Here is an 11,335-nt window from a genome sequence, read left to right on the forward strand (position 1 = left end):
ATTGAGAACCTAGAAACTTTGAAGGATCATAAATAAGCAAGCATGGCAACAATATATCAGAATTTATAAATTGACACGCACCAATTTCTTTGTTTAGATTCATAAGGATAGAAATTTAAAATTTAGCATGGAAAAAGAAGTTGGAATTTGAGATCTCCAATCCCCAAGTTTAAATTTCAAGTAAATAGTGTTATTTCTAAATATCTATAAGTGAGAGTTTAAAAAAATTTAAAAAAAAATCCGTATTCAAATTTCCTTGTTCTTTTAGGTTAACCAAACAAAAAAAATTCATAAATTCTAAAAAATAAAATTTCATTTTAAAATTTCTTAATAATATTATATTTCCTCGTACAAACAAAATGAAACATTACCTTTACCTATAACTCCGTTTTTCATATTACCCCTAAAACAATTTTTTTTCATATATCAATTTTACCCTAAAATTTTAATTTAATTTCACAATTACCACCGGCGTGTTTTTTTGACAATGTCCTACGTGTGTCCCTAAAGTGAATGTCAGTCACAGTCAACGACACGCCATGTGGAGTGTTGGACAAGTGTCCAAGAGTGTCTAAGAAGTTTCATGTTTGTTTTTGTGTCTGATACGTCACACACGCTAGTGTATTGAAGTGTCGTGTGCAACTCAACACAAAACTAAAGCAGTATGATGCTTTCTTTGAAGCTGTTTTGTGCGTCTCTCATCTGTCATTGTAAGAATCATTATCAATTAGGCTTTAGTTGTGTCACGCATGGTTCAATTCACTCGGAAATTCTTCAGTTAACCCCAAAGACCACGGCAGTCATGGAAGCCTAATATCCCGACACTGCAGGCAGACTTGTATTCGTTCGTGGAAGACCTGTAAAGGCAGAAGAATTGGGAGGCATGGTTAAGTTCTCTCCTTCCAACATCTGAACCTCCACTTTAAGGGAGGTTTAACAAAACACTTCCGGTACTGTTCACTTTTAACGAAAAATTACATTTATACATTTCCCTGGTACTATTCACTATACCTTTAAAAATGGCTTGTCATTAAAAGGGAAGTTTTTTTGAACTTTTCATTAGTTTTCCTCCACTTTAATGGATGGACGGTCTAGATCCACCGGGTTCCATCGGATGCACCGGGGATGAGTGATGCCACTCAAGAAGAATATAAAATTATAAAAAAGATAGTTATAAGAGCATCTCCTATGTAATATGTAATATGTAAAATGCTACCCACTTAGGCATTCAAAGTGGTAATTTTTTATTCACTTGTCTTATGTTGGTTTAAGTAGTCTTTGCTTTGATTTTTTTTTTTTTTTTTTTTGACAAACAATAGTGTTAGTGAGTTATCTTGTTAAGTTGTTAGGAGGAGGAAATCGATGAAGATCAAATCCATTTTAGAGTGCATATCCATCATACATTCCTCCACTTATTTTAATAAGTAGAACACATTGGATCTTTATGCTAATTATAATTCAATGAAATCTTAATAGGTCAAATATAAAGATAGTATTTTGAATCTTAACCTGGTCACTTGATGTGACAAATATAATTCATCAAATCTTGATAATATAATACATGTTTACTGTCATGCAAAAAATTAAAAAAAAAAAAAATCTTTCTAAATTACTATTTTTTTTGATAAATTGATATCTTGCTATATTAATAGAATTTGGGTGGTCCCAAGGTTGTTAATGTGCGTTTTAGGCAAGCACAACATAGAGAAAACTCAACGTTCTCAATTTTCTAGGCATAAAAAAGCATCAAACTAAACCAGCATCCTATTCGGTGTTCAAAATTTGGTTGAGAAGTCAACTATCGCACAAACATACAAAATCGCCACATAAATACTACCTCTTAGTAGCCTCTAACAATGACACGCGTGTAATCATTATTTCTCTTGGCACTGAGAAGTAAACATTCGAGGGAGAATCATGTGATGATATAGTTGAACTAACTATGTATTTTAGCACCTATAATCTAAATGATTTTTTTTTTTTGTTTCTACATCACCCATTTACGTGACTAATGTTGTAACACTCTTTTAAGTGACTAATGTATAAAGATATATAACTAGCCGAAACAATAAATTTACTTATAGAGGTCAATAATGTCGTAGACAAAACAAGATATAGCTTAGATGAAACGATAAATTTGCTCGTGGGTCCAATGTAAAACTCATACTAGTGAAAGGCTGACTGTGCCACATGCACTTTAGCAAGCGGCTGAATTATTTGCCTTGTACTAGTTAGCAAATTCGTCTATTAGAAATTGAGTTATTTATTTGAAAAAAAGAAGAAATTGACTGATTTAGTTTTTTTTTGAAAAAAAGAAGAAATTGACTGATTTAATTTTTTTATTGACATGCATACTTTATGGGGTCAATAATGACGGTTGTGCGCCTTTCAGTAAATGGTAAGAGCCCACTTCACCTGGACATCTTTGTTTTGATTGGAAGACCAACTTATAGACTTTGGAGCTAAACCTCATGGCAAGCTAGATAAGAACTACGATCTAGACTGAGAACAAAATTCAATGGTTTCCTTTTTCTTTTTATTGTTTATTATTTTTCTTTTAATTGTAAGTGATATTCAGTGGTAATCTACAATAAAAAAAAAGAAAAAAGTTTACACTCGAGGCGCAACGAGTTGGAAAAAAAAAAAAAACATTAATTAGCAAAACAATCCAACACTTGTTAGTAGTTTCCTTTCTAGTAGTTTTTTTATTTCCTCATATATATCAATGTGTAATCGACAATATCTTATTTGATTTTTGGTTGAGGTACTAATTAAACTTGAAACATGTTTCAACATTTTGGAAGAGATGTGACTTGACCAATCTTTCTAGTTGGTAATGTAGTTATCCTAAAGTGATTATTGTTCAAGAAAAAGTGAATTCTCACTAATAATTCCAATCTCACAAAGTCGCGGAATTATCGCTCTCAGTATCTAAAAGTACTGATTAAAAAAAAAAAAAAAAAAAAGTTACAAAACATATCGATTTGAATGGGAAACTGAGAACCTAGAAACTTTGAAGGATCATAACTAAGTAATTATGGCAACAATGTCTATCGAAGCTAGTTAAGAACTAAGGTGTAAAAACTTGAGGAAAGATTTTTGCATAAAAGTTCTGTGGAAAAGTGATGCATATTGGCCAGCCATTGGTTTCAAGTGAAAAACCAAGCAATCCAACAAACCTCGAATGTACTTATTTAGCCAGACAAACACCTCGAGCTATCGAGCACATATGGTACTTAAGTACAATGGTTACACTTCTCATGAGTCCTAGTAACATACATAAGTGTGTGTGCACATATCTATCTATATATCTAAGTAGATATGTTACTCTAATTCAGCAATAGCTTCTAACTGAATGTTTAGATTTCTTGCAGGTGTAGTTGCATTTGTTCGTGCAGGACCTGTAGATGCAAAAGGATTGGGAGGCATGGTTAAGTTTTCTCCTCTTTCCAGCATTTGAACAACTTCTTTCATGGAAGGACGACCCGCTGGGTGCCACTGGATGCACCAGAGCCCTACAATTGCGAGTTTCTTTGGTGTTTTACCATCTCCTTCCTCCCCAAGATGGATCTGTAGGTCATCTCCTTCTTCTAGAAGATTATAGATCCATTCTGGATAGTAAATTTCAGTTGGTGTTGCTGAGGTTGAATCAATATTCTTCCTTCCCCCTACCATCTCAAGCAGCAGCATTCCAAAACTATAGACGTCCGACTTATAGGACACATTTCCAAAGTTCCTGGAGAACACTTCAGGTGCAATGTAGCCCATAGTCCCTCTAGCTGTAGTCATGGACACTATGCTTTGATCCTTAGAACACAACTTGGCCAAACCAAAATCAGAAATTTTTGGAGTGAAATTGTCGTCTAATAAAACATTATGAGGCTTGATGTCGAAATGGAGGATTCGTTGATCACATTCCTGATGAAGATAATAAATTCCCTTGGCTATAGCAAGAGCAATATCTTGTAACTTGTCCCAACCAAGAAAATGATTGTTATTGTCTGCTGATGAAATGAAATCGTGCAGTGAACCATTGGCGAAGAACTCATAAACTAGAGCTCTGTTAAACCCATCAGCACAGAAACCAACCAAACGAACCACGTTGACATGGTGGATACTTCCCATCATTCCAACTTCCTTTATGAAATCTTCCCCATTTTCGTTGGAACTATTGAGAACTTTTACAGCAACAAAGCATTCAGAAGAAAGTTTTCCTTTGAAAACAGTTCCATAGGCTCCTTGGCCTAACTTGTCCTGGAATTGGTTTGTGATCCTCTTAATATCTGCATAGGAATACCTGCTTGGTTTGTGAGCGTTGTAATCTTCTAAAAACTTTTCAATCTTCAGTTGACTCTCCTTTTCTTTTCGATTAGACCTATAGACACGATAGGCTGCAACGACCAGTAGTAATACAACAAATGATCCCAGGGTTGTACCTGAATCAAACAAATCCTTGAGTAAATAATAATATTCCCGACGGTCTAGCTAGACATGAAATAAAATAAAAAGCCATTAGACTACTCACCTGCGGCCACTAATTTCCTTGTTAGACCTGAAAAAAGCATTGACAAATTTAGTAATAGTGATGATCTACTGCTCGGACAAATTTAGTAATAGAAGAAAACAAATTACTCTTTGCCTAGTCATTTGAAATTCATATCAAATGCGTTGCATCTAGTTATTTGAAATATGTTCAGTCGGATGCTTGGTAGATAAGTAAGCAGCAAGTGCAATAATATAGCAGAATATATGTAAAATAAAACCAAGATTGAAAATATAGGCAGACTTACTAGGTTTGCTCAAGCGAACACATTGAATTTCAGTGTTGGTGTGATTGTACTTGATTCTACACTTGTTGCCCTCTGCCTCACACTCTGTACAATTTGGTTTCTTCCGTTTCAAATTAGTACCCTCAAGACCATAATAGTAGTTCTGTGGAATCGACAAAACATCGTACATCTTTGTACACGACTCTAGGAGCGGATACTGCGTAGTTTTGCCGGAAGATTCAATGGCATAAACTCTGTAGCCACTAATGCAGGGGACCTTAGCACCTTCTAACTCTCTTTCAGCAGGGCAGTGGAATAAGGTAGCGTTGGAAGGCATGGATTCTTGGAAGTAGAATTGAGAGGCTGGCAATGAGATGTTGATGTTATCAACTTCTAAAGGCTTTAACAGCAGGCAATTACGCGGTTGATAGACTTGGACTTCCTGACGCTTGTAATCTATGCGTTTCACCAAGAATTTCACCACTACCACTCGGTGCTCCTGTCCGTAGTCACCCTCATTCGCATGGCAATCAGATGTCGGACTACAGTGATGTCCACGGTGAAACAGAATATGGATGGCCTCGCCATCATCCCCGCATTTGGATTTTTCACAAGCATAGGCATTCTGGGTTGCTCCGAGCAATGTTAACAAAGTCATTGAGAATATGCGAACCCAAGAGAGATTGAGCTGTAGCTGCTGCATTTCTGAGGTTTTTTTTTTCCAAGCAGAAGAACAAATAAATGTTAATAGTTTAACACAAAAGACTGTGTAGAGTACTTGACCATAAAAATGCAATTGATCTACGGGTTTACCCCAAAGACCACGTCACGGAAGCCTAGAAGGTATTTACTGTTTTGGTCAATACTTAATTCCACAGCGGAAAGAGAGTCATTCCCCTTTACCTTTACATGTGTAAAATCTTTTCTTGTGCTTATATATAAATTATCTGTATTGTTACGCACTTTCTGTGTCAAACCTCGCTGATATTTTTCTCCATGGGGTTGAGTGGAAGGTCCTCCTCCTCCTCCTCCTCCTTGTCTATGCGGTTTTTAATTGCAGCTTTTATTGTTTTTAGCTTATCCCCTCAAACCATTTGTAACGCCGCCCGGCAAAAGTGTGCGCCTTCTTCCTGCGGCCATATCCGCAATATAAGCTACCCTTTTCGACTAAAGGGCGATCCGCGCCACTGCGGCGACTCAGGATACACTCTGTCTTGTGAGAACAACAAAACCATACTAAACATATCTTCATCTGGCGATTACTACGTACAGGCAATCAACTACCATAACCAAACAATCCGAATTGTCGATCCAGGCCTTGACAAGAGCAATTGCTCCTCCCTTCCTCTTCATTCTCTGTCTCTTGACTCTCTTCCTTATTTGCGATATCGGTATCGTCCTTCTCGGTATTTCCAAATTCCGACGACACCTGGGAATTGTACAGCATCATCAACAGATTCATCAGCGATATGTACGGAAATTGGCACAACAAATTTAACATTTTTCAAGTGTCCGCGTCAAATGAATTCATCTCTTTACGTGGACGCTGCTCCATGTTTTCCTGTTCAATCTGCTTCTACTTCATCTTCGTCGATGTCGTCATCCCAACCAAAATCGTATGGCTATGTCAAGATTGGATATTTAGAGGTAGGGCAGATGAAGGACGGTTGCAGCATAGAGCGAACGACTTATGCCTACTTGTTCGACGGCTACAACGCTTCTTATAAATCCATACACAATTCTCTGGTTTATGGATTTGAGCTTCAATATGCCCCTGATGGTCCCTTTCTCTGCGAAAACCAATTTTGGGGGATTTACAAGTGTTATCCGCACAGCGTTCCAGGTGAGTAGGGAATAAATCTCAATTTTCTTTTTTACTTCATTATCTTCTGTTGTAGGAAATTCATTCCTATAAAATAAATAAAATTAAAATTAAAAGGGAGTTTTAACAAAAAGCCTATAATACTATTCACTGTAACGAAAAACCAAATTTTTACATCAAAAAGTCAATCCTGGTACTATTCACTCTACTCTTTATTTTGTCCTTATCATTAAAAATCAAAATTTTCAAACCTTTTTATTAGTTTTCTTAAATTAAAATTGCACGGCATAGTCATCATTTGTCTCTTTTTTGATCATCTTCAACTAAAAGAGCTAAATAAATAGCTTTGTAAAAAGTTATATTTAAATAAAATTGTTAGGCTAATTTCATATACTATTTTCAATTGAAGAGACTAAACATAGCCATTTAATAATTTATTAGTTTTAAACTTATATTTTAAATTTATTGGTTAATTTAAGTAAACTATTTTTGGATGTTTTTAAAATTACTCATTGAATTCGAATCAATTATTGTAACTAAGGAGTTGAGCACCAAAAAAGGTTTAGAAGAGGGCTACATTTGACTAGTATGTCATCTTTTAGCTTGTAGACCATTGGAGATGACGAAATATGTTAGACAAAGAAATAATAAGTTTGAAAAAAAACAAGTGATCATTTACCACAGTGGTGGAAATGTATTATGCTCTTATATGATGATATGGGTTCGAATTCTGTCAGTGGCTAATCTAACATTTAACTTACTAACGTAAAAAAATAAAAAAATAAATCAAAGTTTGAAATTTTAATTTAAAATCAACGGGTGTGGACCCCAAGTATTTTACATTTTTCCCTCTTTGCCACTGCAGGTTTTTTCCGATTTCTAGGGGCACTGATTCGAGGTAAGAGATTTATATATGGGAGATTATATGACATTTAATTTATCCTCTATTTCGAGAGTTTTTATATTCCTTTTGAATTGGTTTGACCCTTTGGCTTACACCCCTTCATCAAGAGGTGCTACTTCCTAAAGAACGTGTCTTTTCAATTTGAATTGATATCCAAATATTCAAACATGTTGTGAACTCTAAGAACATTTATAAAGAAGATGTTAAATCCAAAACATGGAAGTATTTTAACAAAAAAAATATAGTATTCAAGTGTTTGATATGTTGTAGACTGTAGTCATGTAAATGTCTGAAAATAGTATAATATTAAATTATAAAATAATAATATATTTTATTTATTATTTATAATCTCTCCTATTTTCACTCTCTCTCCTGTCCCTCATTTTCTCCGCCACTATTCCTCCCTCATCTCAATTCTCGACTTCACTGGATCTTCGAGAGCAACCCGTCGTCAGTGGTCGCATGGCCACCGTCAACATCTCCACCCACACCTTCGAGGCCCCCGCCTCCATTCTCCACTCCAGGAACTTGCACGCTTTGAACTACACCAATCTCCTCAACCTCGTCGTCAAAAGCCCCTCCTCCTCTATTCTGCGCTTCAAATCAAAGCTTCCCTTTGCTGATGAGAGTGTTTTGGTTTCCAATTCACTCCTCATGCTCTTCAGATACGGCTTCTCCCTTGTCAGGATGGACAAGGTTGTTGAGGTATAAAAGTAAATAAATAAAAGGTTTGTTTTTTGGTTTTAACTTAGGGTTTTTTTGTTGAATTTGGTAAATTTCTTTGTGTGGTACAGGTAAGATTGTTTGGCATCTTATTAATTTATTGGGTGTTAATTTGGTGAAGTCCTTGCCTATGAGAATCATCAATCCTGCTACTGAAGAAATCATGGTCCTTTTCTCACCCTAAGCATTTCTGTCAATTAAATTAATTTCTGGGTTGTTTTCTAAATTTAATTACTGTTTAATCATCGCATTTGATCGTGTGTAGGATCTAGAAGGAGGAGAGGGATAGTCGTTGGTGCAGTGGTGGTGGCGGTGGTGGTGTTGAGCGGGAGTGGGATGGACGGCGGCGGTCCTAGGGGTCTGATGCGGGGGGAGAACGAGGGAGTAGGAAAGAGATCCTTCCAATTTGTTGCAGGGACAAGGACTCATTTTGAAAAACTAACGAGGGTGTAGGAAAGTTTCATTAAACATGCACTGTTGCTCTGCATGTTTTGGAAAAGGGCTAGATTTTCAAAGCTATGTTTTGCTGCTTGAGCTTTTAGTCTTTTTATTCACCCTCAATTTAAAAAAGCTGGTTTTAGAGTGTTTACCAAACACTAAAAAGACCCCAACTTTTTTTCATACCTGCATTTTTTTTATAATTTCAGCTGTACCAAACTGGTACTAAGAGCCCCAGACTTTCTTTAATTACACTATATTTTTTTTGTTAATATATCTTCTTGTATTTCTTGGGTATTTAATGTTCTTCACAATATTCACTTTGCAAAGTTCAAGCTCTAATCAAGTTTGATTTACTCTTCGTTTTGTTCTAAACGCAGTTTTTGGACTCTCTATACCCGTTTGTTTCGGTAAGAGCTTTGCTGATATATATGATATCCAATATTGAGCATATACTTTGATCCAAGGCAACAAGTCAATTTCGTTTCTCATGATGTATTTTGTGATTTACTCCAATGTTCAGTACTATTTGGCGTGGCAAAATTTCTATTTGGGGCACCATTCGTGACTGCGTTTTTGATCTATACATGGAAAAGAAGACATTTGTCAATGTACAACTCCATAGAAGAATTTTTGCATGGTGAAAAGAATTTTGTGCCAATAAGGTATTCGTACTCGAACATCAAGAAGATGTCTAACAAATTTAAAGAAAAACTTGGTGAAGGAGGGTATGGATCAGTATTCAAAGCAAGGTTACGGAGTGGACGTTTTGGGGCAATTAAGATGTTGGATAAGCCCAAAGGCAATGGACAAGATTTCATCAGCGAGGTAAATACTATTGAGAGGATTCACCATGTTAATGTGGTTCAGCTTGTTGGTTATTGTGTTGAGGGATCGAAGCGTGCTTTGGTATATGATTTCATGCTCAACGGATCTCTTGATAAATACATTTATTGCAAGGAAGGAAGTATCCCATTAAGTTGCAAGACAACGTACGAAATTTCTCTTGGAGTGGCTCGAGGGATTAAATATCTACATGAAGGTTGTGACATGCAAATATTACATTTTGACATCAAGCCTCACAACATTCTTCTTGATGAGAATTTCATACCAAAGATTTCTGACTTTGGGCTTGCAAAATTATACCCGGTAGATAATAGCATTGTGTATCTAACAGCGGCAAGGGGTACAATGGGATACATGGCTCCTGAGCTATTCTACAAGAATATTGGCGGTGTTTCATTTAAAGCGGATGTTTATAGTTTTGGAATGTTGTTGATGGAAATGGCAAGCAGAAGGAAGAATTTGAATGCATTGGCAGAGCATTCAAGTCAACTTTACTTCCCTTCATGGGTTTACAATCAATATAATGAAGGAAAGGACTTCGAGGTGGGAGGAGTTGTAGAGGAGGAAAAACAATTAACAAAAAAAATGATTATAACCGCCTTGTGGTGTATACAATTGAAGCCAAGCGATCGACCTTCAATGAAGGAAGTCCTAGAGATGCTGGAAGGAGATGTTGAATTACTTCGAATGCCTCCGGAGCCTCTTCTATATCCACGAGAGATGCCCGTAGGCGCTCCTAATGGTAATCTGAATCCAACATATTCCAAGGCGGAGTTAACATCTTCTTTGACGGGCAGGTGAAGACACGCAACTAGCATAGGCTGTCAGTTTGAATCTCAATGCAATGTTTCTGGTTTTGTAGTAGTACTGTTTGCTTGTACATTGAACGTGATGTTAAATATGTTTAGTACGGCATATTTTCATGATTCCAGGGATAAATAATGGCCTGTTTGGTACTCTACTTGAATTCAACTTTTTTAACTCAAAAACAATTTTCAAGTTTTAAGTTTTAAAAATTTATTTGGACTATTTTAAAAAATTGAACTCAAGACTGACTAAAAAATATAGTTTATTATCTAAAAACATAAAAAATGTGTTTTTAAAGTTTTTAAATTTAAACTTACTTATTTCTGTTCTCTTCCTCCTTCCCTCTCACTCCAAATCTCTCTTTTCTTCTTTCACTTTTTTTTTTTTTTTACCTTTTTCGTCTCTTTTTCAATCTGCTCTCTTCTTTTTTTAGGTTCTTTCTCTCACTCATTTTCCTCTCTATCTTGTCCGATCCTCTCTTCTTTCTCTTTCCTTCAATCATCTTTTACTTTATTTCCTCATCTCTCCTCTTTCTCCCTATCTTACGATCCCCTGTTTTTAAATCTTTTTGTTTAGTTTAAGTTGTAAGATTTAAAATTTTTAAATCGCAAATCAATCAAGTTTTTGAATCTTAAAAAAAATTATTTTTAAGAAATGTTAAAAGAAATGTTTTGATAAATGATAAAAACATTTCAAATAAGTTTAAGTTGTATGATTCATGAAGACGATATTTTCTAATTTTTGTTCCAAGAAATTATTGGTTGTGATGATTGTTCGCTCGTGCTGGTAATTCTGGTTCTCAGGCTCATGCCGGCTGCACTTACATAGCTCTGGTTGTTATTTGTTAGTGGAGGGAGGGACCTCCTTGGTCAATCTTCGAAACCCTTTTCTTTTTTATTTTTGTTTCTGTGAGTACAGCGATATATTTACACTATGTGAGGGAGGTTAGTTTAGGCTACATAATGGACAATCTAATTTGGTATCGAATTTTCCATCTACGAGATTCGGACCTAAGATCTTTTACTT

The 11,335-nt window shown here is 35.7% G+C and overlaps 2 protein-coding genes across 2 annotated transcripts; one reads left to right on the forward strand and one right to left on the reverse strand.

The window, feature by feature from the left end:
- Window positions 1-3,169: 3,169 nt before the first annotated feature.
- LOC137748754 (rust resistance kinase Lr10-like) lies at window positions 3,170-5,593 on the reverse strand. Its single transcript, XM_068488933.1, has 3 exons — window positions 4,791-5,593; window positions 4,526-4,552; window positions 3,170-4,436 (listed from the first exon to the last, which is right to left on the reverse strand). The coding sequence occupies exons 1-3, from the start codon at window positions 5,470-5,472 to the stop codon at window positions 3,325-3,327; spliced, it is 1,821 nt and encodes a 606-aa protein (XP_068345034.1). The 5' UTR covers window positions 5,473-5,593; the 3' UTR covers window positions 3,170-3,324.
- Window positions 5,594-5,734: 141 nt separating this feature from the next.
- Window positions 5,735-10,318, forward strand: LOC137749066 (LEAF RUST 10 DISEASE-RESISTANCE LOCUS RECEPTOR-LIKE PROTEIN KINASE-like 2.1). The gene is given in 3 exon segments (XM_068489248.1): window positions 5,735-6,612; window positions 7,457-7,476; window positions 9,074-10,318. Coding segments are annotated over 3 exon segments (2,097 nt in total). The 5' UTR covers window positions 5,735-5,765; the 3' UTR covers window positions 10,304-10,318.
- The last annotated feature ends 1,017 nt before the right edge of the window (window positions 10,319-11,335 follow it).

The sequence above is a fragment of the Pyrus communis genome, chromosome 10 (genome assembly GCF_963583255.1).
Source record: "Pyrus communis chromosome 10, drPyrComm1.1, whole genome shotgun sequence".
NCBI lineage: Eukaryota > Viridiplantae > Streptophyta > Magnoliopsida > Rosales > Rosaceae > Pyrus > Pyrus communis.

What these genes read in the sequence shown, in the direction of transcription:
- LOC137748754 (XM_068488933.1), bottom strand. Translation starts at nt 5,472, where the DNA reads ATGCAGCAGCTACAGCTCAATCTCTCTTGGGTTCGCATATTCTCAATG. An exon ending in TGTTCGCTTGAGCAAACCTA is followed by an intron (nt 4,553 to 4,790) that starts GTAAGTCTGCCT and finishes TGCTTTTTTCAG; the next exon opens with GTCTAACAAGGAAATTAGTG. An exon ending in AAGGAAATTAGTGGCCGCAG is followed by an intron (nt 4,437 to 4,525) that starts GTGAGTAGTCTA and finishes TGTTTGATTCAG; the next exon opens with GTACAACCCTGGGATCATTT.